The 24,892-nt window shown below is 40.2% G+C and overlaps 3 protein-coding genes and 8 non-coding genes across 21 annotated transcripts; 10 read left to right on the top strand and 1 right to left on the bottom strand.

Moving 5' to 3' along the window:
- Positions 1-26: 26 nt before the first annotated feature.
- On the top strand, positions 27-97 carry LOC125299939. The gene has a single exon (XR_007194481.1). It is a non-coding gene; the product is annotated as a small nucleolar RNA SNORD50 (small nucleolar RNA).
- Positions 98-416: 319 nt separating this feature from the next.
- On the top strand, positions 417-487 carry LOC125299946. The gene has a single exon (XR_007194487.1). It is a non-coding gene; the product is annotated as a small nucleolar RNA SNORD50 (small nucleolar RNA).
- Positions 488-754: 267 nt separating this feature from the next.
- LOC125299937 lies at positions 755-825 on the top strand. The gene has a single exon (XR_007194479.1). It is a non-coding gene; the product is annotated as a small nucleolar RNA SNORD50 (small nucleolar RNA).
- A 336-nt stretch (positions 826-1,161) lies between these two features.
- On the top strand, positions 1,162-1,231 carry LOC125299944. Its single transcript, XR_007194485.1, has one exon. It is a non-coding gene; the product is annotated as a small nucleolar RNA SNORD50 (small nucleolar RNA).
- Positions 1,232-2,306: 1,075 nt separating this feature from the next.
- Positions 2,307-3,948, top strand: LOC125299509 (suppressor protein SRP40-like). Its single transcript, XM_048250805.1, has 4 exons — positions 2,307-2,642; positions 2,732-2,872; positions 3,187-3,279; positions 3,502-3,948. The coding sequence occupies exons 1-4, from the start codon at positions 2,550-2,552 to the stop codon at positions 3,850-3,852; spliced, it is 678 nt and encodes a 225-aa protein (XP_048106762.1). The 5' UTR covers positions 2,307-2,549; the 3' UTR covers positions 3,853-3,948.
- A 489-nt stretch (positions 3,949-4,437) lies between these two features.
- LOC125299943 lies at positions 4,438-4,508 on the top strand. The gene has a single exon (XR_007194484.1). It is a non-coding gene; the product is annotated as a small nucleolar RNA SNORD50 (small nucleolar RNA).
- Positions 4,509-4,807: 299 nt separating this feature from the next.
- Positions 4,808-4,878, top strand: LOC125299948. Its single transcript, XR_007194489.1, has one exon. It is a non-coding gene; the product is annotated as a small nucleolar RNA SNORD50 (small nucleolar RNA).
- A 246-nt stretch (positions 4,879-5,124) lies between these two features.
- LOC125299947 lies at positions 5,125-5,195 on the top strand. The gene has a single exon (XR_007194488.1). It is a non-coding gene; the product is annotated as a small nucleolar RNA SNORD50 (small nucleolar RNA).
- A 339-nt stretch (positions 5,196-5,534) lies between these two features.
- Positions 5,535-5,604, top strand: LOC125299945. Its single transcript, XR_007194486.1, has one exon. It is a non-coding gene; the product is annotated as a small nucleolar RNA SNORD50 (small nucleolar RNA).
- A 6,279-nt stretch (positions 5,605-11,883) lies between these two features.
- LOC125299507 (synaptotagmin binding, cytoplasmic RNA interacting protein) lies at positions 11,884-22,057 on the top strand. Of its 10 annotated transcripts, none has more exons than XR_007194378.1 (13): positions 11,884-12,038; positions 13,741-13,900; positions 14,731-14,849; positions 14,944-15,051; positions 15,257-15,370; positions 15,790-15,966; positions 16,642-16,777; positions 17,081-17,286; positions 17,781-17,930; positions 18,027-18,148; positions 18,269-18,819; positions 20,337-20,432; positions 20,534-22,057. XR_007194378.1 is itself a non-coding variant. In XM_048250798.1 (12 exons), the coding sequence occupies exons 2-12, from the start codon at positions 13,753-13,755 to the stop codon at positions 20,363-20,365; spliced, it is 1,860 nt and encodes a 619-aa protein (XP_048106755.1). In that variant the 5' UTR covers positions 11,884-12,038; positions 13,741-13,752; the 3' UTR covers positions 20,366-22,057. The 10 variants fall into 10 exon arrangements, 8 of the variants coding, with proteins under 8 accessions (XP_048106755.1, XP_048106756.1, XP_048106757.1 ...); XR_007194379.1 differs by having other exon boundaries at positions 11,885-12,038; positions 18,269-18,662; XM_048250798.1 differs by having other exon boundaries at positions 20,337-22,057.
- Positions 22,058-22,538: 481 nt separating this feature from the next.
- On the bottom strand, positions 22,539-24,770 carry LOC125299490 (conglutin beta 5-like). Of its 2 annotated transcripts, none has more exons than XM_048250772.1 (4): positions 24,488-24,770; positions 23,972-24,065; positions 23,765-23,852; positions 22,539-23,676 (listed from the first exon to the last, which is right to left on the bottom strand). In XM_048250772.1, the coding sequence occupies exons 1-4, from the start codon at positions 24,567-24,569 to the stop codon at positions 23,008-23,010; spliced, it is 933 nt and encodes a 310-aa protein (XP_048106729.1). In that variant the 5' UTR covers positions 24,570-24,770; the 3' UTR covers positions 22,539-23,007. The 2 variants fall into 2 exon arrangements, with proteins under 2 accessions (XP_048106729.1, XP_048106730.1); XM_048250773.1 differs by lacking the exon at positions 24,488-24,770 and adding an exon at positions 24,381-24,425.
- Between the last annotated feature and the right edge of the window lie 122 nt (positions 24,771-24,892).

Raw genomic sequence — 24,892 nt, forward strand, 5'->3', positions numbered from 1 at the left:
AACAATGATCTTTTTTTGGGGGGTTGCTTTAAGGATGAAGCTATCCCGAACCTGATTTCATGTGAATGAAATTCTTATCGGATCTGACTTCTGAAATGCAACCTTCATGTTTAGCACATCTCTAAGTATTTTGCCTCTGTTCAGTGCTGACTTGATAAGACATCACCCATTTTAAGAGTATTTATCTATATATTTATTTATTTTTCTCCTCAGGGCGATCTTAATCACATGAACAGGCTGTCTCTGGTGGTACTGTGACATAATGAGTAAGTGCTGGTCTGTCTTGTACTAGCTTCATGATTCAGTTTTTTTATTGCTTCTGTGGTGGGGGAGGGGGGGGGGCTTTGTTGATATGGATAGGTTAAAAGGATGAAGGATTACACTAATTAGTGGTACTTCTGCTAATGGGTCTGTTGCTCTAAGGATGAATCTATCCCGAACCTGATTTCATGTGAATGAGATTCTTATCGGATCTGACTTCTGAAATGCAACCTGCTATGTTTGTGGAAGCCTACTCTGCTGCTCTGTAGCCTTCATAGTTTAATGATCTCGCTAGAAGAGTTGTGTTGATGTTGGATCTCATTTCCAGGCCACATGAAGATGGAGCCATGATCATGATGTCTGTAGGCCACTGAGATGTAAGTACCAAACTCAAACATTCGTGTGGTAGTTTTTAAGTAATGTCATACTTTCCTGGGTAATGTTTTGCTGTGTATTTGTTACAGCAAAACGATAATCTTTTTTGGGGGGGGTTGCTTTAGGATGAATCTATCCCGAACCTGATTTCATGTGAATGAAATTCTTATCGGATCTGACTTCTGAAATGCAACTTGTTTAGCACATCTATTTCTTGCTCTATAATCCAGTGCTGACTTGACTAGACATTACCTATTTTTAAGTGTGTGTGTCTGTCTGTGTCGTTCCCCCCCCCAGTTGATCCTTCTCCATGTGACGTGGTCTCTGGTTGTACTGTGCCAAAATGAGTGAGTACTGGTCTATCTTATACTGGTGTCATGTTGCAGCTGTTGATAGTCTGTATTGGTGTGGGAGGAAAAATATTGTCTAAGGGTTCCCTTTTTTTTTTTTTTTTTTTTTTTTTTTTTTTTTCAAAGTTGGTAAAAGGATGCAGGTTTATTAATGGTGCTTCCAATGGTTCTGTTGCCTTAAGGATGAATCTATCCCGAACCTGATTTCATGTGAATGAGATTTACTCGGATCTGACTTCTGAAAAGACAACATTCATATTTAGCACCTCAGTCCATATTTTGCCTCTGTAGTCCAGTGCTGACTTGATGACATTAGTCATTTTAAGAGTGTATAATTTTTTTCCCCTCAGGGCGATCCTCCATCAGTCTGTCTGGCAGTACTGTGCCGTAAGGAGTAGGTGCTGGACACGGCATCATGAAGTAGGCCCCAAGATGTGAATCCACCTCCTAGCTGAATGACTCCATGGGACCCAAATAATAGTGTGTGTGTGCTATTTTGGGCTTTGCCTCCTGTACTGAATAACTTGTTTCACACAAGGATGGATTGTCTCCTTGGTCTGAATTCATGTAAATCTATCTAAATTACAGGAATGTCAGGAATTTTATTATTTTTTTTAATATAAATAAAACTACTCCTACATAACTTAAATGCACTAAGTTCAAATGGCTGTAACTATTTTTGTGCAATGGTCTGTAGGTCACCAATTACTTAAATAAAGTGTCTTTTTAAAGTCTCTGGCATTTGAATTGTATCAAAATTGCATTGTCATCTACAGTAGAACAAATCTCCCAGAAGGGCCTAGCCTCCACCTTAACAACATACAACTTGTTCTCTACAATGAAATACTTGGCAGCAAAAGTGGTTTATTTGGATGACTGGCTTAGGGAGTCAAAATCAGAATGTTGTCCAACTGGCTCTAAGTGTGTATGATGGGGCCACAGGAAGTAGATGTATGCAGTGTAACATCTTGGCTTAAAAATGCACACCCATTGAATTAAGGTGAAGGTTAAGATATGAAAAATATAAAATGGTGTATGTCTAATGAAATTGCTGCATAAGGATCTCTGAAGTAAGTTAATCGCTGACTATTCACTGGTGTATAACACCCTGTACAAGCACTGCAGTGAAAAGCTACAATGGGAACCTACTGTGCAAATGTGTTCCCAAGGACACGTCTTAGCTAAGAAGGTATGCCTCTAATTCAAGTATAATAAATGCTTTGTTTATACAATGCAAGTGTATAATTTAGTTTTCCTCTATGATTTGGTCTATGAATCTGGGACCTCATTACAGAAATATTTTATCTTAAGTTCCAAAAACTTAATACAGAAGTAATTCTTACTCATGGCTGTGGCCTATCTTAATAATCCTTACTATAACTGGCAATTTGGTTTAGGATCCAAAGTTTAAGTCTCCTGCAGCCTCACAATGTAATCTGGTGTCAGTTCTAAAGTCTCCTGCAGCCTCACAATGTCCTAGTTCTAGAGTTGCAAAAGGTTTGTGATGTCATTAGGAATGCTTTAGCTAATAAAGAGATGTTCTAGATTTCCACACATTCAGTGATGGAATGTAATTCTAAAAGTATTTGGGCTGTCAATTGCAGATTTGAGTACTTGCAGTGTTGTCTTAAAATGGATACCTTGAAATGTCTTAAGGTAATGGAGGAATGTATTTGTAAAAAAAAAAAACACATTTGAATATATGGTGAATATAATTTGTATAACTGTTCTTTATACACACAAAGCCCTCTGCAGGAACTTCTAGAGGGACACACTCTGAGGATTGTAGAATTGATGGCAGACTGTTGGACAACCCAAGAGGTTCTCCCAATTCTGGCAGCAAACCTAAGCAGAGTATTTGGGATAGGAAGGAAGTTCCTCGAAAGGTTATTCTTTTCCTTGCTTTTAATACATTGCATTACCCCAGTATGATGACTAGTATGGTTTGATGTATATATTGAGCCTGTGTACTGTAACAGGAATTCCTGTTAATTGTTGTAGGGATCACATTGTCAACATAATGAAATTGTATTACAAGCTTGGCTGTGATCAGTACAAGTCCTGAAGATGTGCCTCATTAAATGCATGGACTGGGGGTGATGTATTCTGTGATGTAACACAATGCCCCACCCCCAACTTAAATGCCAATGGGGAGATGTGGTCAAATTCATGCCTTAAAAACACTTATGTTTGCAAACAGGTTGCAATTGTTCATCCCAGATGTATATCAGAGAGTGATGTAAATCCATCTGTCAGACAGGCTCAACGGCAGGCAGTGGTTGAACAAGGCGAGGTAAATGTTGCCATTTATCTTTCATACACAAGGCACATGTCAGGCTTGGAGAGGTAGATACACGACAAGCAAATTAATGTAGCCTATCCATTTCATGGTCTTATGCCGTTTTCTCTGAGCTTCACGTCCAGTTTATTAAACAGTGCATGAACTGTACAGTATAGCAACACAAAATAGTGATGGAGATTAGCATTTGATAGTTTCTGGTTTCATTTTGTGAAGGCAAGTACCATTCAGCTTGAAGAGGGCACCACAGTGAGGAATGTCTTCAGGTCCCGTGACAGTTTGAACAACAGAGAAAACCTGAGGATGACCATCATGGCTCAGCAAACCCGCATTCCAAGAGAAGTCCTGAGTCCAGAGCAGAGGGCCTTACATTATTTGAGTGACTCTGAATCAGATTCAGATTCAGACTTAGAACTTTTGTGGGAGATTTGTGAGTTATATGACAGATATCTCGCAAGTGAATCTGACTCTAGTTCCTCTAGTAGTTTGACCTCTAGTTCAAGATCCAGTTCTAGCTCGAGCTCAAGTTCATCCAGCTCTTCCTCTAGCTCAGAGTCAGAGTCATAGTTCTATTTCTGAATCACTTTTCCTGAGCAATTGATTAAATCGTCCTTTAAAACTGATCAATAACACATTTTCTCTCAATAAACAATTTCTGTTTAACATGTTATTTCTTTATTACAACTGTCTATGAACTATTTGTGATTCTACCCAATGTGTCTGCATTTTCCTACAGACAGATTCAGTTATTATTGTACATTTTAAGAGTATATTGGCCTTACCATATGGTAATAGGCCTACCTGTTTTCTCTTGTCCCCGTTTTTGTGGCCTGTAAAAATGCATGAAAACCAGAACTGATCCCATTTTGTAGATAAAAACTCCCGTACAGTAGCCTATGTGACTGAAATATGAAATGATTGTGTAAAACGATAGGCTCAAATTGCGCTGATAATTTGTAGCATTCTATTCAGTGTAAACTATTCCACGATTTTTATTCTAGGTCTGCTTACACGGGCTGTCTGGAATTCGGTTTACAGTTCCCGCAGAGACTGGCTCTGGTTCCAGTGTTTACTATCTACAGACAACTGAGCCCGTGTATGATTGTCTCAGAAACCCCATAGATGCGTAAGAAATCCTGGCGTGAACGTAGAGCTTTAGGATGAATCTATCCCGAACATGATTTCATGTGAATTAAATTTTTATCGGATCTGACTTCTGAAATGCAACCTATGTGTGTTTTGCCTCAGTTCAGTGCTGACTTGATAAGACATCACCCATTTTAAGAGTATTTATCTATATATTTATTTATTTTTCTCCTCAGGGCGATCTTAATCACATGAACAGGCTGTCTCTGGTGGTACTGTGACATAATGAGTAAGTGCTGGTCTGTCTTGTACTAGCTTCATGATTCAGCTCTTTTGATTGCTTCTGTGGTGGTGGTGGGGGGGGTTGTTGATATGGATAGGTTAAAAGGATGAAAGATTGCTCTAATTAGTGGTACTTCTGCTAATGGGTCTGTTGCTCTAAGGATGAATCTATCCCGAACCTGATTTCATGTGAATGAGATTCTTATCGCATCTGACTTCTGAAATGCAACCTGCTATGTTGATAGAAGTAGCCTTCATAGTTTAATGATCTCCATATAAGAGTTGCGTTGATGTTGGATGTCATTTCCAGGCCACATGAAGATGGAACCAAAACTCTGGAACTTTGGAGCAAAGTAACAAACTCTTACTACATTCATGTGGTATGTGGTAGTTGTGATGTAATGTCATTCTTAAATTCCTGGGTGATTCTTGTGTTGCTGTGTGTTTGTCACTTGTCATTTTTGGGGGTTGCTTTAAGGATGAATATATCCCGAACCTGATTTCATGTGAATGAAATTCTTATCGAATATGACTTCTGAAATGCAACTTTCATGTTTAGCACATCTTTTTCCTTGCTCTGTAGTCCAGTGCTGACTTGATTAGACATTACCTATTAAGTGTGTGTGTGTGTGTGTATATATTTATATTTATATATATATATAAAAAAAGTTTTTTCAAGATGGATTTTTCAAGATGTGGATGAGGATGATCCTCATCCACATGACGTAGTCTGTGGTTGTACTGTGCCAAAATGAGTGAGTACTGGTCTGTCTTATACTGGTGTCATGTTGCAGCTGTTGATAGTCTGTATTGGTGAGGGAGGAAAAATATTGTAGGTTATATGCAGGTTTATTAATGATGCTTCCAATGGTTCTGTGTTGCCTTAAGGATGAATCTATCCCGAACCTGATTTCATGTGAATGAGATTTACTCGGATCTGACTTCTGAAAAGACAACATTCATATTTAGCACCTCAGTCCATATTTTGCCTCTGTAGTCCAGTGCTGACTTGATGAGACATTACTCATTTTAACAGTGTTTCATTTTTTTTTGGCAGTATTGTGCCGTAATGAGTAGGTGCTGGACACGAGAAGCATCATAAAGTAGGCCCCAAGATGTGAATCGACCTCCTAGCTGAATGACTCCATGGGACCTAAATACGTGTGTGTATCCCCATCTGACTTTTTAAAGTGCTATTTTGAGCTTTGCCCCCTGTACTGAATAACTTGTTTCACACAAGGATGGATTGTCTCCTTGGTCTGAATTCATGTAAATCTATCTAAATTACAGGAATGTCTGTTATTCGCATATCTCTATGCTATGTCACTTGTCACATGCAGCCATGGCTAAATTCTACTTACTGCACATTAAATACAATACTAATATGATATTCAGTAGTCATTATTGAATGCATTTTTAAAGCGGGCTACCTGCAGGCATGTAATTGGGCTACTGGTTTTCTACAGGAATGGTGTGTTTGAACAGCACTAGTTCATTAGTCAACTTTTTTTTTTATTATAAATAAAACTACTCCTACATAACTTAAATGCACTAGGTTCAAATGGCTGTAACAATTTTTGTGCAATGATCTGTAGGTCGCCAATTACTTAAATAAAATGTTTGTTTTTTTTAAGTCTCTGGCATTTGAATTGTATCAAAATTGTATTGTCATCTACAGTAGAACAAATCTCCCAAAAGGGAGACTCGTGTTGAAAAGAGGCTGAACCTTGCAAACGACCACTGAAATAGAGTGGTGAAGTCCCGCCCCTTCTACTTCCGGTCCATGGGACCTATCTTTCAAAAAATTATGAACGGGAGTTAAAGGAACCGTATGTAGGATTTTGGCCAAAACTGGTACTACAATCACTTTCAAAATACTGTAGAGCAGTGTACACCGCAGTGGTAACTAGAGCAGAGCTGGCAACCCAGATGCCGAAACACTACTGACTTTGTGATTACTAGATAGGTGGAGGGTGGAGGATCAGGCTAAAACACAAATATGTAAACATCAACATAAGTTGAGGGCTGCAACTTCACTTTTTGAAATGACGATATCCTGGCCGGACTACTGTTGTCAGTGATATAAGTATTTGAAATTAGCTAATTAATTGATGTCTAGTGACAAATCAGGGCCATTTTATGATTAATTGAATTTCATTTCTTACATACGGTTCCTTTAATGGAGAGAACAATTATTTTTTGGTCCAGTTTGAATTGTGCCACAAATTTCACATATGATGTGTGTGAATTTAAAAGATAATTTTTCACGTCAAGAAAGTACTGATGTTCGATAGACTTCAAAAGTTATGTTGGTTTTGTGTGAATCCACTCAGTGGACTACATCTCTCGTCTCGAACGATGTACGTCACCAACGTAATGAAACGATAAGAGCTGTTATGCTAGTTAACGGTTGCATCTTGCTGCCTGCTATGTCATTTAACAGTATGTAATGTACAGTCTATGGACGAATACAACTTACCTGATGTGTTTAATCCTCTGACTCATGGTATTTTCTTCGGCAAGGAAAGCCCAATTAAGACCTGTTGCTGGTATGCTTGTACAATCTAGTGTGGCTGTGAATGAGCTAACGTCACTAGCGCGACTGATGGGTTTGTAGTCGTTGGAATTACGATCTTTCACAATGTTGTAATTCAATAGTTACGAAACAAACTGCAAATGTCTTTACATTAAAATCGACAAACATCATATGGGTAATTCAAGGTACAAGTCAACCGGGACCAGAAAATAATTTATTTTTCGCCAGACTGCCGTTCAAATTTTTTTGAAAGATAGGTCCACGGAAGGGGCGGGACTTCACCACTCTATCACGCGTGAAAATGACCATCATGTTAAGTTGTGACTGGTTTCTTTTACTGTCTATGGTTGTAAGGGAGATCTAACCAAGGGGGCAGGCGAACGTTCGGAGAGCATAGACATATGGCGGATCTGAGGCTAAGTAGACCAGTTCACCAGTGTTACACGACTTAACTTTGGTTTGACTGTGCTGAGAGTTTGTTGGCTGTTATTGAGATATTTGAAAAAGAAAGAAATCGCCGACAAAGACACTAAAGACATGACGAGACGAGATTCTTTATTTCACGAAAAACAGATAATGATAAGCAGACTAGGAATCAGAGGCAGAGTCGCATTGAGTCGATAGCTTTATTTTGCATGACCTTGATCAGAACAGTAACATTTTCAGAATGTATTAACAACCTATCAAACATGACGATTTCATGCAGGGTTAGTGCCACCTCCGTACTGTGCTCTGGTGCCACGAACTCAATTTCGGTGAAGACAAGCTATGAAACATTGCCGTTGCTATGCAACCTTGACTCAGGGAGTTGCGGCGTCAGAAGCGTGCGTTAGCTTAGTGCTTCTTACTGATATATTTCTACTTTAACGGCACCGACAATCAAAAAATCCAGTGGAAACTAGATGTCAGAAGTGTGTAGGCCAATCGGCCCACCATTTTTTTCTACTTCGCCACCTATAGATGTTTGACAGGTACGGCTTTTCGAAACGCCATGTTATTTCCCATAGACATTCGACGCCCGGAAGTTGGGTGGATCCGGATGTTTCGGAGGCGGGACTTATTCCAGAGAGGTCTATGGGGACCTACTGTGCAAATGTGTTCCCAAGGACACGTCTTAGCTAAGAAGGTATGCCTTTAATTCAAGTATAATAAATGCTTCGTTTATGTGTTCTTTATACAATGCAAGTGTATGTAATTTTGTTTTCATCTATGATTTGGTCTATGAATCAAGGACCTAGGACCTCATTACAGAAAAATATTCTGTTCTTATCTTCTTGGGGTCAGTTTGACCCCAAGCAACGTTTAACATCATAAAATATATGGTTCACTTTTTTTTTTGCTTCATGTTTCATGACTTTTCCTCAATTGAAGGGTGAGTTAGCATGAAATTTGTCATTTGTTTTCAATGTCCTGTACAAATATTTTGTACATTGATGTTCCTTGGGGTCAGTTTGACCCCAGCTGTATGAAACATAGGATACATGAATATTTGACACATTATGGACATTATTATTTGAATATGAGAACATATTGTTATTATCATTATTACATACACAAGTACATATTACATATAAGTCATTTTAGCAGGACTGTATAAGTCAAAAGGGGAAACAACAGCAAGCCTTTGGGCTGCTGACACTGGATGGGCAATATTGCTAGCCAGGGTTCCAAGGTTCATAAAGGGGTGTGGGGGGGTGGGATTGTTTTGTAGGGCTTTTGATGGTGGCTATTACACTCTTGTTAAGTACCTGTCACAAAAAAACTGGGTAACAATATTAATTATAACCATTTTCTGAGGGTTTATTTATTTGGGGTCAAATTGACCCCAAGGATAAAGAGTGTCGGTAAGATTTGAGGATAACACAAGGCTTAAAAAAAAAAAAACTTCTAATACAGAAGTAATTCTTAAACTCATAACTGTCAATTTGGCTTAGGATCCAAATAATGGGGCTGTTAAGCTCAACGATCTTGTTTTTTATGAAAGAAGCATGACATTTTCAGGGTTTGTTCTTGATGACCTAAGCTTTAATTTTAGATCTGGAGGCATTCTCAGTTTGACCTCTGAGGTCAGATAGAAGTCATTGACCTCTGTAATATGTTGTGACCTATTTTTTACAGTCTATGGTTGTGACGCGAATGGGGTAAAAAAAAAAAAAATTATAGATATCACCATGAAACTTTCTAAGTTGATTACTCATGTTATCTCGTTAAAATGCACTAATTTGCATACATTTAAAAAAAAAAAAAAATCAGATTGTCTGATAAAGCCAGGCTCAACATATTTTTTAAAATGTATGCAAATTAGCGCATTTTTTTATGAGATAAGACCTAATTTGCATATTTAAACATTAAAATATAAAAAAACTTTCAATACATTTTTTTCTTAGCTTAACATTCAACTGAGTATTCAACTGAGAAAGTTTCATGGTGATATCTGTTATTTATTTTTTTTACCCCATTCACCTGTAGTGTCACATACAACATACAGAGGTCAGTGACTTGAGGTCAAGTTTCATGCTTCTTTCATAAAAAGCAAGATCGTCCCTATTTTAAGAGCTTAACAGCCCCACTAAAAGTTAGCTGGGCAGCATCAGAGCCATAGAGCCTGGGCAGCATTAAGTCTCCTGCTGCTTCACAATGCAATCTGGTGTCAGAGTTCTAGAGTCTCTCCTGCAGCCTCACAATGTCCTCGTTCTAGAGTTGCAAAAGGTTTGTGATGTCATTAGGAATGCTTTAGCTAATAAAGAGATCTTCTAGATTTCCACACATTCAGTGATGGAATGTAATTCTAATAAAGTATTTGGGCTGTCAATTGCAGATTTGTGTACTTGCAGTGTTGTCCTAAAATGGATACCTCGAAACATCTTAAGGTAATGGAGGAATGTATTTGACCAACAAAAAAACCCCACACATTTGAATATAATTGGTGAATATAATTTGTATAACTGTTCTTTATACACACAAAGCCCTCTGCAGGAACTTCTAGAGGGACACACTCTGAGGATTGTAGAGTTGATGGCAGACTGTTGGACAACCCAAGAGGTTCTCCCAATTCTGGCAGCAAACTTAAGCAGAGTATTTGGGATAGGAATGAAGTTCCTCGAAAGGTTATTCTTTTCCTTGCTTTTAATACATTGCATTACCCCAGTATGATGACTAGTATGGTTTGATGTATATATTGAGCCTGTGTATTGTAACAGTAATTCCTGTTGTTAATTGTTGTAATCTCCCTGGAGGATCATATTGTGTCAACATAATGAAATTGTATTACAAGCCTGGCTGTGATCAGTACAAGTCATGAAGATGTGTCTCATTAAATGCATGGACTGGGGTCGATGTATTCTGTGATGTAACACAATGCCCCACCCCCAACTTAAATGCCAATGGGGACATGTGGTCAAAATCATGCCTTAAAAACACTTATGTTTGCAAACAGGTTGCAATTGTTCATCCCAGATGTATATCAGAGAGTGATGTAAATCCATCTGTCAGACAGGCTCAACGGCAGGCAGTGGTTGAACAAGGCGAGGTAAATGTTGCCATTTATCTTTCATACACAAGGCACATGTCAGGTTTGGAGAGGTAGATACACGACAAGCAAATTAATGTAGCCTATCCATATCATGGTCTTATGCCGTTTTCTCTGAGCTTCACGTCCAGTTTATTAAACAGTGCATGAACTGTACAGTATAGCAACACAAAATAGTGATGGAGATTAGCATTTGATAGTTTCTGGTTTCATTTTGTGAAGGCAAGTACCATTCAGCTTGAAGAGGGCACCACAGTGAGGAATGTCTTCAGGTCCCGTGACAGTTTGAACAACAGAGAAAACCTGAGGATGACCATCATGCCTCAGCAAACCCGTATTCCAAGAGAAGTCATGAGTCCAGAGCAGAGGGCCTTACATTATTTGAGTGACTCTGAATCAGATTCAGATTCAGACTTAGAATTTTTTGGGGAGATTTTTGAGTTATATGACAGATATCTTGCAAATGAATCTAACTCCACCTCTAGTTTCTCTAGTAGTTTGACCTCTAGTTCAAGATCCAGTTCTTCCTCTAGCTCAGAGTCAGAGTTGTTCTATTTCTAAATCACTTTTCCTGAGCAATTGATTAAATCGTCCTTTAAAACTGATCAATAACACATTTTCTCTCAATAAACAATTTCTGTTTAACATGTTATTTCTTTATTACAACTGTCTATGAACTATTTGTGATTCTACCCAATGTGTCTGCATTTTCCTACAGACAGATTCGGTCAGTTATTGTACATTTTAAGAGTATATTGGCCTTACCATATGGTAATAGGCCTACCTGTTTTCTCTTGTCCCCGTATTTGTCGCCTGTAAAAATGCATGAAAACCAGAACTGATCCCATTTTGTATAGATAAAAACTCTGTGAGAAATTATAGCCTACCGGCACTATCATAAAACAGTAGACTATCGTCCGTACAGTAGCCTATATGACTAAATTGTTAAATGATTGTGTAAAACGATAGGCTCAAATTGCGCTGATAATTTGTAGCATTCTATTCAGTGTAAACATCTATTCCACGATTTTTATTCTAGGTCTACTTAGACGGGCTGGAATTCGGTTTACAGTTCCTGCAGAGACTGGCTCTGGTTCCCGTGTTTACTATATACAGACAACTGAGCCCGTGTATGATTGTCTCAGAAACCCCATAGATGCGTGAGAAATCCTGGCGTGAACGTATCCGCCATTTTACATCACCCGAAGTGAAAGAACCCGACCGGACTTACGCCGGGGAGTCGTAGATTTATTTCTTTTCATAAAAACACCCCCAAAATTGAACCGATCCTTACCGTGCACCTTATTGAGCCATCTTAAGGTAACTATATCTTGAACTGTAAATTGCTCGCCCTACAGAATGCTATCTATTTTTTATGGCTGTAGTGTTTCTAAACAATGTGAGAAGTGGTTTGTCTTGTGCTGTAGCCACCCGGCTTTTTGAAAATGGACTCCAGTTATGTGGCGGCACGTTGGTCATTTGGGTTGATTTCAAGATTATGTTGCACCCTGTGAACTCCTAAACAACACGTTGATTGGTACTTCTGACTTCTTAGTAGGCATTGTGTTATACCTGTATTGCAATTGCTGGCATGATAACTTACGACAGACTTATTATTCACGGAGTCCACTGACTGTTGTGAGCTAACCCACCTAGCCGGCTAGATTTTTGATTTCGGTTGGATCAATGAAGGTCTAACGTTACATTGACATTCAGTAACGCTAACGTTATCTTTATTCACTGATCTTTACCTCTGCAGTATGCAAACCCTACACCGATTCATGAAACTGCTCGTTGAAGCAGGTAGCTTGCTAGATGACAGAGGTTAACGTTTTGACAGGGCATGGTGAGCTAACGTTATTTCAGTTAACGTGGGTTTGACATGGAATGAGATTTTTTTTTTTGTCAGATGCGTTAGCTTCTATGCTATCGCTAGCTTGGACAGCTACCTAATGTGTTGGTTTATGGGGAAAGGGGAAATGAGCTAGACTTGACAGACTGACCACAAACTCACTGGCTTGGTTGCTGGCTTCCAAAGCTAGCCTGTAACCTAGTCAACTTATATGCAGTGATCAGGTAATTAGAGAAGACTTGCTAATGTCAGTCAACGTTAGCTTTCTAAGGACCTTCCAAGCCATTGTAATTTATGTCAGGCGTGCTTTGCTTAGCAGCAGAATGTCAATACTCTGTGTTCCCAGTCACAGATATATAAATGTAAATATGACATGTTTGAAAGATGTATTACATGTCTTAAGTATAATGTAACGTTGATTATTCGTGAGCTGCAAGCGGCATGTCAACAAGCAAATCACAGTGCTGTGTAGTTAGCAATGACATTGAGCTAGCATTAGCTTTAGCTGCAACGGCAATTGTTGGCATTAAAATGAAAGTAATCACTTAACCATGCTATAACATAGAAGTGGGAATTCCAAGGTATGGTTACGAACGTAAACTTGGCCTAACGTTACATGTCTAAAGTTAGCTAGCCTTGACGTTCATTAAGTGATGTGGCCGAACTTACTGGCATGGCTGTTGCTAACGTGAATGTTGTTTTACTATCTTCCTTTTATACATAACCATATATAACTGCACATGTGCATTTTTGCCTAGCTGTCTTGCTATATTTGCATGTGTGGATGTAGTACTTGTGTTAACAAGTTGTTTGAGGTTAACGCTACTATTGTTTACATCGTTAGTTTTTATTTATTTAACGTTAAGGAAGTAAACACTAAGCAGTCAGTTGACAAAGTCTTAAAGCACTAATGTTAAAGCATTTTATGGCAACATGAAGGTGCCCAACTGGTTAGATGGACCTTTTCCTACAGCAAAACTGGTCGGATGCTTTAAGACTAACTTCACTGTTGGATGTTTTTGAATAACATGGCTTTGCTGTCACTTTCTGGTGTCTGATAAACAATTTACACAAATTAACTTACATGATGATATATTGATGACCCTGATTCATATCAATTCTTTGATCCTCCCAACCTCTCAATTAATTTGGCCCATTGCATTTGAACAGATTGCTGGAGACATGGCAACAGAACATGTTAATGGGAATGGTACAGAAGAACCAATGGACACGACCGCTGCAGTTACCCATTCTGACCATTTCCAAACTTTGTTAGAAGCTGGTTTACCACAGAAAGTTGCTGAAAAACTAGATGAAATTTACGTAGCAGGTAAGCCTGTGATAAGTACCCAAAACACACTCTTTTCGCTCCCAGATATTTTCTCCTGTGCATGTATTTTGTAAGCTACATCTATTTGCTCTGCGGAGTGGGAATCAGGAAATCTACAGTAGCCTAGCAACTTTGTGTGGTTGCCTGACAAAATGGGTACTGCAGTTGCAATTGACAAAATTCTCAACGCCTTCAGTAGACAGATTAAACCCTAAGTGCATTGTGTATAGAAGAAAGCACACTGTGTGGATTAGTAAACTGTTGTTGGGGGAGGGGAGGGGGGGGGCTCTGTATTAGAGGTGCTTCTTGGTATGGTCCCATGGGAAAGGAAAGCCAGCTGGGTAGGCTCAGGAACAATAGTAGCAGCTGTCTGATGCTAGGACAGGTGATGTGCCCCTCTAAAGCCCACTGCCTACAGGCACACTAATCAGCAAAAGAGTGGTGTGTGTCTGTGTGTGTGTGCACGGGAGGGGTTGAGGTACATAGAGGTAGGCTTGTGCCAAAGCTATACAATGCGCAGTCTTTCTTTGTACAGTGTTGAGAAATTAATATTTTTTTATTCCTGGATTAATTATGTGTTTTTCTTTAAAGTGTACCTTAAATGTAAGCTCAGTTAATTGTGGCTTGTTGTATGCATTCATATGACTCTGACAGGGTCTTTGTGTGTTGATCTAAATGTCCTTGTGAGGCTATTGATTCTCTCTGTGGGAGTAATTTATGGATGGCTATGATGGTTCTTGTCAAGATTTCACTGGACAAAAGAGGTGGTTCTTTGTATTTGCTGGTTTTACTGAACAAAAGTCTTATGGTTGGCATGTCTTTTACCCCAGGCCTTGTAGCACACAGCGACTTAGATGAAAGGGCAATAGAGGCCTTGAAAGAATTCAATGAAGAAGCTGCACTACAAGTTCTCGTTCAGTTTAAGGAAAGTGATCTTTCACATGTGCAAGTAAGTTTGTGCTCAATATTTCGATTAAGATAATAGCCTAATGCTGCTATGGGACTTGGAGGTAAAGCGGCAAACCATCTTCTCGTCTCTGCAGAACAAAAGTGCCTATTTGTGTGGAGTAATGAAGACGTACAGACAGCGGGAGAAGCAAGGGACCAAAGTGTCAGACTCTACTAAAGGACCAGATGAAGCAAAAATAAAAGTAGGTGATTTAAGATGATTAAGTAAACCTGTAAGCAAATAGATCTGTAAGTGTACCAATTATTTATGCAGTGTGATCATAGTGCATGTTGGTTGGTTGATTGATTGCCTTTGTTAATTTTAAGTGAATTGATTTTGCTCTGGACAGTGGTTAGTAGTTTAGATTAGCTTCCCGCTTTCTGATGGCAGTCTGATGACTTTGGCAGGCGCTGCTTGAGAGAACCAACTACACACTAGACGTGACGACAGGACAGAGGAAGTACGGTGGACCCCCGCCAGAGTCGGTGTACTCAGGACACCAGCCCCATGTTGGCACGGAGGTGAGAACACCGTCAGCACCACTCTACATCCTCCTGCACTGTATTCACCTGGCCTGGTGCTCCAGCAAAGCTCACAAGACTGCATCAGTGCAAATAAACTGCATCAAATAAACAAGCGTGAAACACTTATCACATAATCTCCATTTGACTTAATGTTCCAACACAAAGAAATTGGACCCCATCAAAGTTGCTTCTTCTAGTGTGAAAATGTACAAGTTCAGAGCCTGACACTATATTTGTCATGTTACAATGACAATTGAGACTGTCCATATGATGAATGATGTATTCTGGAGTAACCTTGGTTACGATGACCGTTTACCGCTAAGATCTGAAGGAGTGTCAAACTCCAGCGTTCTTGTGAACTCTGGTTTATGATTCATTAACCTTTGTAACTTGAATCTATACCCTTTTCCTTTAAGATATTTGTTGGGAAGATTCCAAGGGATTTGTTTGAAGATGAACTGGTGCCTTTGTTTGAGAAGGCCGGCTCAATATGGGACCTGCGGCTCATGATGGACCCTCTCACCGGCCTGAACAGGGGCTACGCCTTCATCACTTTCTGCACTAAAGATGCTGCGCAGGAGGCAGTGAAGCTAGTAAGTGTGTCTGTCTCATTGTCTCATTTCTGTTCTGCTGGAGTGTTCAAATAAGTTTGTAGTGGTAGTAGGCTTATAGACCCTTTCTACTGCATAAACAAACATTTGCATTCCCAAGGCATATCCGGCGGCGCAGAAAAAAATCATTGAGCTAATGGTAACTTGGGGACAGACAAAAAAAAGTTTTAAAGTCAACATTTTGTAGAGCATTATGCTGAAGTCTGATACATTTTCATTTCAAAGTAACTGTGTTGGTTTTGAACGTTTCAACTGGAAACCCTCTAGGAAGAGATTGAAAGGGTCGATAGCTTGTGCAGATTGCACATTACCGAGAGATGTAAAGATGTCAAAGCCATTAAAGTTGTGCACACTGATTTTTATGTGAGCCATTGGACTTTCTTGTATTAAAAGCAAATTCTGTTAGTTAGACTTTATTGAGCTTTATTGAACTTTTTAGTGCTCTGTGACATTGTAGACTCCATCATCGTGAACCTGTTTTTTTCACATTGAATATTACCCTGTTTTGGTGTGTTTATTAAGATCTTTCTAGAAGCTGACTTTTACAAATGTGACAATTATGCAGAACAAATTGTGCATTTGTAAAAGTCCTGTGATGTGATCAAGATCTACCATTCAAAATTAACATGATTCTATTTCTCATCTTGTTTCCCCCAGTTTAACAATCATGAAATTCGCCCGGGCAAACACATTGGAGTGTGTATATCGGTTGCGAATAATAGACTGTTTGTTGGGTCAATCCCCAAAAGCAAAACGAAAGAACAGATCGTGGAGGAGTTTTCTAAAGTCACAGGTGAGACATGGTCTTTTGTGTGGATGCCTTATGTATATTTTAAGTGAAGTGAATAATTGATGCTGTGACAGATTGATCCATTGGAGGTCATCAGTCTCCTCTCTAACTGTGACACTCAGTTGGGCCTCACTTAATTGTCACAAGCTGAACACTAGAAAGACTTCTAAAATTATAAAAATGGAGGACTCTCTGCCCAACATAGAAGAAAAACGACCACGTCAGTTTTTATTAGGCTTTCATTGCTATTGCACTATCAACTACTACATGACCCATTAAATATTTCCTCTTTTGCCCCCACGACAGAGGGTCTTAATGATGTCATCCTGTACCATCAGCCTGATGACAAAAAGAAGAACCGAGGCTTCTGCTTCCTAGAATACGAGGACCATAAAGCAGCCGCCCAGGCCCGACGGCGTCTCATGAGCGGCAAGGTGAAGGTCTGGGGCAACGTAGTCACGGTCGAGTGGGCTGACCCCATTGAGGACCCAGACCCTGAGGTCATGTCTAAGGTAACGCAGTCTGTTCACTTTTTGGCTTCAGCATTGCAGGAGGGGAGAGCCCGCCCTTTATACGTTCACAGTTGAAAGTTTCATGGTCCAGGTTGAAGCAAAACAATCCTGTTAATGTTGTCAGCAGCTGTTAAATTCATGAGGCGGTAATCAAACATCAGGCAAGGAAATGCAGAAATGGACTGAAACCAGCAGGTCCAATGAATAAGATGTAAAGGAATCATGGCAGGTTATTATTATGCAATCTGAGAGCACTGCAGGTGTTGGTGATATGGATTGGCTATATGTAGCCTTTGTGTTGGGTCTATAGGAGGTGGTATTGATTTTATTGGATATGGAAGCCCCTATACTTCGCTGGTTGTGTAGCTGCATCTGTAACAGAAATGTGAGAAAGATGCATCAGTAGTGTGTGTGTGTGTGTGTGTCCATGTTAGGTATGGCTTTCTGATGGCAATTATCACATTTTTATTGTATCTTGCATCATTTTGTTCCAGGTCAAAGTTCTGTTTGTCCGAAACCTTGCAAATAGCGTAACGGAAGAAATACTTGAAAAAGCCTTCAGTCAGTTTGGTAAGCTGGAGCGTGTGAAGAAACTGAAAGATTACGCCTTCGTTCACTTTGAGGAACGGGACGGAGCCGTCAAGGTAAGAGACCCGAGCGTGTCTGCTTTTATACAGTTCAACAAGGACGACGGAAGCCTCACTAAACTAAACTTCATTTTCTGCTGGGAATCTGTGCAGGCTCTGGCTGAAATGAATGGGAAAGAGCTGGAGGGTGAACCGATTGAAATTGTTTTTGCAAAGCCCCCCGACCAGAAGAGAAAAGAGCGCAAGGCCCAGCGGCAGGCAGCTAAAACACAATTGTAAGGCACCAGAATACCCTATAAAGATCCTAACAAAATCAATTTCCTTTGGTTAAAAAGTACTGAATGGTTGGTCCTAGCTTTGTCCAAAGCCTGTTTCCCTCTACCTTCATTCCCTAGGTATGATGACTATTATTACTATGGCCCCCCTCACATGCCCCCCCCCCCTAGAGGCCGGGGCAGAGGCGGTGGTCGGGGGGGTTATGCCTACCCCTCTGACTACTATGGCTACGAGGACTACTATGACTACTATGGCTATGACTACCACAACTACCGTGGTGGCTATGACGATCCCTACTACGGTTACGACGACTTTCAGGCTCCGCCAGCCAGGGCCAGAAGCAGCCGAGGGGGCGCCCGAGGAGGCGCCTCTCCAGCCAGAGGGAGAGGAGGGGCGGGGGCGCCCCGGAGCCGAGGAGGGGCCGGCGGTTACCCCCAGCGAGGCGGCGGGGGTCCAGGAGCAAGCAGAGGGTCACGGGGGTCCAGAGGAGGTGCGCAACCGAGAGGCCGCGGGGTACGTGGTGCGAGGGGTGGCCGCGGTGGAAGTGTAGGAGGAAAGCGCAAAGCTGACGGGTACAGCCAGCCAGATTCCAAGCGCCGCCAAACCAATAATCAGAACTGGGGCTCTCAACCCATTGCTCAGCAACCGCTACAAGGTGGTGATCATTCTGGTAACTATGGTTACAAATCTGACAACCAGGAGTTTTATCAGGATTCTTTTGGGCAACAGTGGAACTAGAACTGTAGGGCTGATTTTTATTTTATAATTTTTATTTTTTTCCTACAAACCCTCTTTTAATAAAAAAAGAAAGAAACCGAAAAAGACTCAATCTGACAACTGATTGGCCCTTCAATCCATATGGTTGCTTACGGTTTACTAATTGGTGATATCTGGCACGGTTTTTAATGTACATATTTTCAATAATCCGCTTGGACTTGAAAAGTAGTCACTCTGTGCTTCGGGCGTACTGGTTTTATTGTTTTAAATTTGTGTTCAATCAGTGATCTATAATCTCGGATTTGAAAAAAAGGGGAAAAAAATTATATTTTACTTATGTGCTCAACATGTCTATTTGGCTTTATAGCATCTTGTATGTTCATAGCAATTTTGGTCTCCATGTCTTAAATAGGTGACCGCTGCAAAGCATTTATCTCCTCGTATTGTATTTACCACAAAGACCATTTGTATGTTACAAAAGAAAATGCTAGTACAATAGCGTTGTTGTTTTGGGGGGGGGAAAAGACTTTTTTTGGCTTTACATTTTGGCTTGTACTTTGCTGTTTTGTCTGCTTTAATAAACATTACACGCATCAGTGTACGAAAAACAAACTCAAATTGTGTTTCAAATTCATGTTTCGGCAAATTTTCTCCTTAAATTGCCTACAAATTTAAAGCTCCTTGTGGAAGAAAAGGACGCAAAGGTTTGCCTATGTTAGCCACATGCTGCAACCTCACTTTTGCATGCCATCAAATTTGTAATCACCAAGTCGGCATCCTCTATCCACTTTCTCCAACTTTTATATGTATGTGTAGTGACATACTTCATCATTTCAGTTACCGCAAACCCAAAAGCATATGTTGATTAAAATGTTCTTCCATTGGGGAAAAAAAGACTTTGAAGGGTTTTGTTAAAGGAATCCCATTAAAACAAAGATGTTACCTTGTGATGGTGCATCCATCAACTTAGGAACCAAAGATCACAGGAAGCACAATTTGATTCCTTTTGAAAGGAGAACTCGGCAAAATCAGACAGAATATCTGTCTCCAAACGCTTTTAACACTGATCTGGCTCTGCATGTACTTACTTCTAAGACTAAAAACTTTCAGGAAGTAATTTGCATGCATGCACTTACCTGCCTCTAGGCTAAAACTACATTTTAAAAACAAAATAACAGGCCATAACTTTTTCCCCCACTATTCTTGTCACCAATTAGACACACCAGTATCACTGTTCTGCTTGTTTTCCTTAAGCCATAGTCTTGTGCATGTGAATTGGAAGGATGTTGGTGGTAGTGATAGTGACTGCCTTCAGACATTTCTTTTTTCCCCCCTCTTTGTTTAGTTCTATCGTCTCAACATCCCCAGTGATGCACTTATCTGTATTTTTAGTTGGTGTTTGTTTATGTCTTGTTTAAAGCTCAGATGGTTGAATTCTCTCCTAATTGTTTCCTTTTGTTACCCGACAAGCAGGGAAAAGGGATGGAGGATGGTGCTGACCAGTCACTATGAAGACTAACTTGGAATAGGGGGTTGCACCAGAAGCTGCTGCCAATCGATTTGATGGTAAGGTCATTTCAGCGGTCCAGTGCTGCTACTGCCTTACTGAAGCATATCTCAAAGACTGCCACACGAGCAAACGCAACATGTTTTTGGACTTTTTGCAGTGTTTAGACATCAACTCGCCACCATCTGTACTACCCACACTTCAGCACCCTATCTATCCCCAAAGAGTTTGCCATTTGTAGTTGAACATAATTTGTTTTCCTGAAGGTTCCTCAGAAAGACCTTTTTTTTTATTATTATTATTATTATTGTAATGAAAATCTTAATTTGCACTTTGTCACACCAGAATTCAAACAGAGGATCGACATAAAGGTCAAAACCCAGTCCTAGTTAACAACAAATGCACTCAAGAAATCATAGACTTCTGCGAGGTCTTACCACTTACATGTATATTAGGATTCATCGCCTTTATTTTGTTTTTTGTTTTGTTTTGTTTTCTTTTCTTTTATTTTGAGTTAGCTGGGACTGGTGTCTTCTGTACAGAGAGAATCCTCCATTAGAATTCTGGAGTCAAGTTTGATGTGGCTCTGAGGAGCATGATGCTATGTATATTTTTGTGCTAATTTTAGCTTTATCATGGAATATGTCTACTTTTTTTTTTTATTGATCATATGGATGATGTTTGCAGTCTTTTTAAGGTGTAACCACCTGGCATGAACAGTCAGGCATTCCAGGCATGTGGTTCTTTTCAGAACTAGTCTATTTTTGTTTATTTCTCTTTTTTTCTCTTTTAATAAAGGGTTGGTTAACTACCTCAATATGGAGGATTTAAACTGCCCTATCTTTACTGTACATAGGGAACCTTGTGATGAAAGCAGGGCTTGACCCAGCTTCCTTCAAATTAGGCACAAGGGCAACGTCAGAACTCTCTTTGTGTAAAGTTAGTTTTTTTTTTTTTTATATGCTGTTTCCCAGACATTTCAAACCATGGAACTGGGCCTTGTCAAACTCATATGAGCTTAAACAAGCCTTGCCTTCATTATCTTTCAACAGGATAGTTATTGGTTGTATCATAGTTCTAGGAAAACTGTTACTTTTATAAAAAACAAAACAACAAAAAAAAAGCAAAACATTAAAACAAGAACAGCGCCAACTACTTTTTAAAAAGAGGTTCTGCAGTATCCCTTTTTCCTCAGTGGAATAACAGGTCTTAACTTTTTTATACAACAGCTTCCTTTTATGAAGGTGTGCTCTGCTACACAATGATGTCTAAAAGCCATCGTGCATACTATTCATGTAGACATAACTGACCGTAAACCAAAGATTCTAGAGCGGAGTGTTCTAGAATCTTTGCCGTAAACATTGGAGGAGCTGCCTCTGTTCACCGTCCTAGACTACACCTAGTAAGTGAAGTAAGAACAGCAATAACTGGAGTAGAGACTACCCCAGTTCTAAAGGGATACTGCAGCTTTGAGCTTCTTTTTCTTTACTCCATGGATTGTGATATGCAGGGTTTTTCTAAACACTACACTCCCACAGGGAGTCAGCATCATCTTCAACCCTTAGCCAGGTTTATGAACCAGTTTGTTGGTGGCTAACAAGTGTTTTTTGCATTCCTGCAAATAAATTGTTTTATATTGTAAATTAAGTGGTGTAACTTATTTTTAATAAAGTTATTGATTTTCTTTGTGTTGATAGTGTATTAATTTTCTGTCATGATTCTAGTTTCAACAAAATACCAGTCTCATTGATCAGGGATTGCTGAAGTTACTGCCTACTTTGCCTAAACTTTACAAACTGTCAGTAAACCACATAAGCAGTCAGGAAATAATGTATGTGAGCCTACCTTTTGCTATAAATAAATTCACACATTCTTCCGACTGCAATTTTTGATCTTTGCAGGCATTGCTACTACCGTTTACCAGTCACTTTCGATTACCAAACTATAGTGTTATGCCCTCGTCGCTGATTGGGCAGGTAATATGCCGACCAACGGAAACGCTGGTGAACTATGGTGTTCCAGACTAGTATCTCCCTGGAAGGAGATCTAGGTGGGTGTGGCCAAGCTAATAGAGGTCAACACCCAGTGGCTATTGGTGATAGTTAACAATACGGTGTTCTCTCTAAATTTAGCGGTTGGACACATTAACTACCACAAGAGAAAAAAACTTTTAAAACAAACATTTATTTTCCAAATATGACAACACTTATCATTGACTATATGTCCAATACATTTTGTCCTAAAAAATTGTGAGCGACTAACAACACAAGATGTATGTACATTACATACACATGGACCTTAATGGTACTACACTACACAAATATTGAAAGCATGTTACCTTAAGACCATACCCAAATAAACAGGGTCTTTCAGGGTCATCAATGAGACTTACACAAATCCACCGTTACTCTTGACTGGATATTGAGCACCATGGTAATATGAGGTTTTAAGGCTGGTAGTTGGTCCAACACAAGCGGATGACAGCCTTGCCATTCCAAACCAGAACCTGGCAGTGCTGATTGTGTACAGGCCTGAATACCCCTTCCACAAAGGGTAACCCATCATAAACAGGTTAATCCTGTTACAGGATTCCTTTTTTTTTTTTTTGAGAAGTGTTTCCCCAAGACCAAACACTCATTTGTTCAGCAACTTCTCTAGAATAGAAAGAAGCCGTTCTTCTCTCTCCATATACACCCTCTCCATCCTCTCGTGTCTCTCTCTAAACTCTGTTTCCCTCCTTTCCTCCCGGTCTCTGAACTCTTGCTCCCTTCTCTCCTCCCTCTCTCTAGCCTCTCTATCTCTCCGAGCCTCTCTTTCGACGGCATCCCTCTCTCTCCGAGCCTCTCGCTCTATTGCCTCCCTCTCTCGTCTCGCCTCCCTGGCGATGGCCTCTCTTTCCCGCCGTTCCTCTCGCTCCACAGCTTCGCTCTCCCGCTGCTCCTCCCTCTCCAGAGCCTCCCTCTCCCTCAGTTCCTCTCTCTGAATCCACTCAATGTCCCTCTGTTGGTCGCGGTCCTCTTGCTTGCCCAGGAACTCCAGCATGACGTCAGTTGAATTAGTCCTCTGCCTCTTTATCGGAGGAGGGGGAGGAAGGGGAGGAGGGGACTGGGGGTCCACAGTCAGTTCCAGGGAGTGGACCATGTCATCATGGTCAGTAGAGATAAAGACTGCAGGCATTTTTATGTTACAGGAAGGCTTGATTTCTGGGATCCTACCCCCAAGGGCATCCTCCATCTGGCTGTACCATCTCCAACTCTCAGCTGCAGCGTCTGTACCGCTTTCCACTGACACTCTTTTTAGGGTCTACAAAAACAATACAATATTATACAACGCCTATGACAAATGGGCAATTTTTTCAGCTTCTAAAGAACAACCTATAAACACAACTTACCACATATTTTTGTTTGAGATTTTCCCATTTCTTCTTGATGAATGCTGGTGATACCAGCCCTTCCAACCCTCTCTCCTTGACAAACACCCTGTGTAGAGGGACATAAAATAAGTTCAAGAAAGACTGTGGTATACACAGAGCAGAAATATTATGGAAAAAAAACGATGTTTTCCAAATCCGATAACGATCCCGGATCTAATCACTTACTCGTAACCTCTGATGGCAGTCAATCTCCTGCCTGAGAAGATACCTGCATTGCGCGCCCGCCAGTCTATTAACATGGCGGTATCATCATTAGTCCCTGTGATGAATAAAAAACAAAAACGCTGTTTGTTTCATGCATTCATGAGTCAAGTGATTACCATTCGGCTAGCAGCTGATCAATTAAAGTAAAATCACTAATGTACTGTGGATAGTTACAATAACTGATTAGATATCTTGTGTGCAAGTCTTAACAGCTCTACTGATGTGGTGGTGGACCACTTTGCTGCTAATTATTGTGGCACTTAAAGTCAGGAAGGCGTTTTCAATGCATGCAATAGCAGGCAAGCTCATTACTCATCCAACATGATAAGTCAACGTTGCCAACCGTAAAAACACTAAAATATGAGTATACCGTTACACATGCTGATTTGGAGAATGCCAGAACGCAAATCCACCAAATTAGTTATATTATGCTGAGAAATAGACCGTTAATTTAACGTAACCGACGAGCATACTCACACTTGTAAATGGGAGCCGCCATGTTTTTCAAAACACTCACACAAACCCACCCCCAGGGTGATATGATGTCGACGACTGCCATCAACCGGTGTGGAGGTTGCACAACTTTTTAGTAACCTCAGATGTTGGTTTGTCTTTGCATGCAGTTGCAGTAACAACACGCAAGTAATTTGCATTAGGAAACATTATTAAGTATTTATAATTCTCGCAAAGGTAGCTTAAAGATCTGGATCGATACTCTTCCTCCAAAAGGCAAACGGTACAACATTTCTCTGGTGCACGCACCCACCCACCGCGACTCCTTCGAAAACGCCCACAAATATCTGTAATAGAATCTGATTGGTTTGTTTAGTGAGGGTAGTGACATTTTATTGGCCACGCCGGGAAATTTGAAATCCGGGTGTG

Source organism: Alosa alosa, chromosome 8, assembly GCF_017589495.1.
Source record: "Alosa alosa isolate M-15738 ecotype Scorff River chromosome 8, AALO_Geno_1.1, whole genome shotgun sequence".
NCBI classification, from domain to species: domain Eukaryota; kingdom Metazoa; phylum Chordata; class Actinopteri; order Clupeiformes; family Clupeidae; genus Alosa; species Alosa alosa.

Excerpts from the sequence above, each read along its gene's own strand:
- LOC125299509 (XM_048250805.1), top strand. The coding sequence starts at position 2,550 with ATGGAATGTAATTCTAAAAGTATTTGGGCTGTCAATTGCAGATTTGAG. Across the intron at positions 2,643-2,731 it reads ATACCTTGAAATGTCTTAAG|CCCTCTGCAGGAACTTCTAG; the intron begins GTAATGGAGGAA and ends ATACACACAAAG. Across the intron at positions 3,280-3,501 it reads CAGTGGTTGAACAAGGCGAG|GCAAGTACCATTCAGCTTGA; the intron begins GTAAATGTTGCC and ends CATTTTGTGAAG.
- LOC125299507 (XM_048250797.1), top strand. The coding sequence starts at position 13,753 with ATGGCAACAGAACATGTTAATGGGAATGGTACAGAAGAACCAATGGAC. Across the intron at positions 15,967-16,641 it reads CGCAGGAGGCAGTGAAGCTA|TTTAACAATCATGAAATTCG; the intron begins GTAAGTGTGTCT and ends TGTTTCCCCCAG. Across the intron at positions 18,149-18,268 it reads CAGGCAGCTAAAACACAATT|GTATGATGACTATTATTACT; the intron begins GTAAGGCACCAG and ends TTCATTCCCTAG.
- LOC125299490 (XM_048250772.1), bottom strand. The coding sequence starts at position 24,569 with ATGGCAGTCGTCGACATCATATCACCCTGGGGGTGGGTTTGTGTGAGT. Across the intron at positions 24,066-24,487 it reads GGCGGCTCCCATTTACAAGT|GGACTAATGATGATACCGCC; the intron begins GTGAGTATGCTC and ends TATTCATCACAG. Across the intron at positions 23,853-23,971 it reads ACTGCCATCAGAGGTTACGA|GGTGTTTGTCAAGGAGAGAG; the intron begins GTAAGTGATTAG and ends CCCTCTACACAG.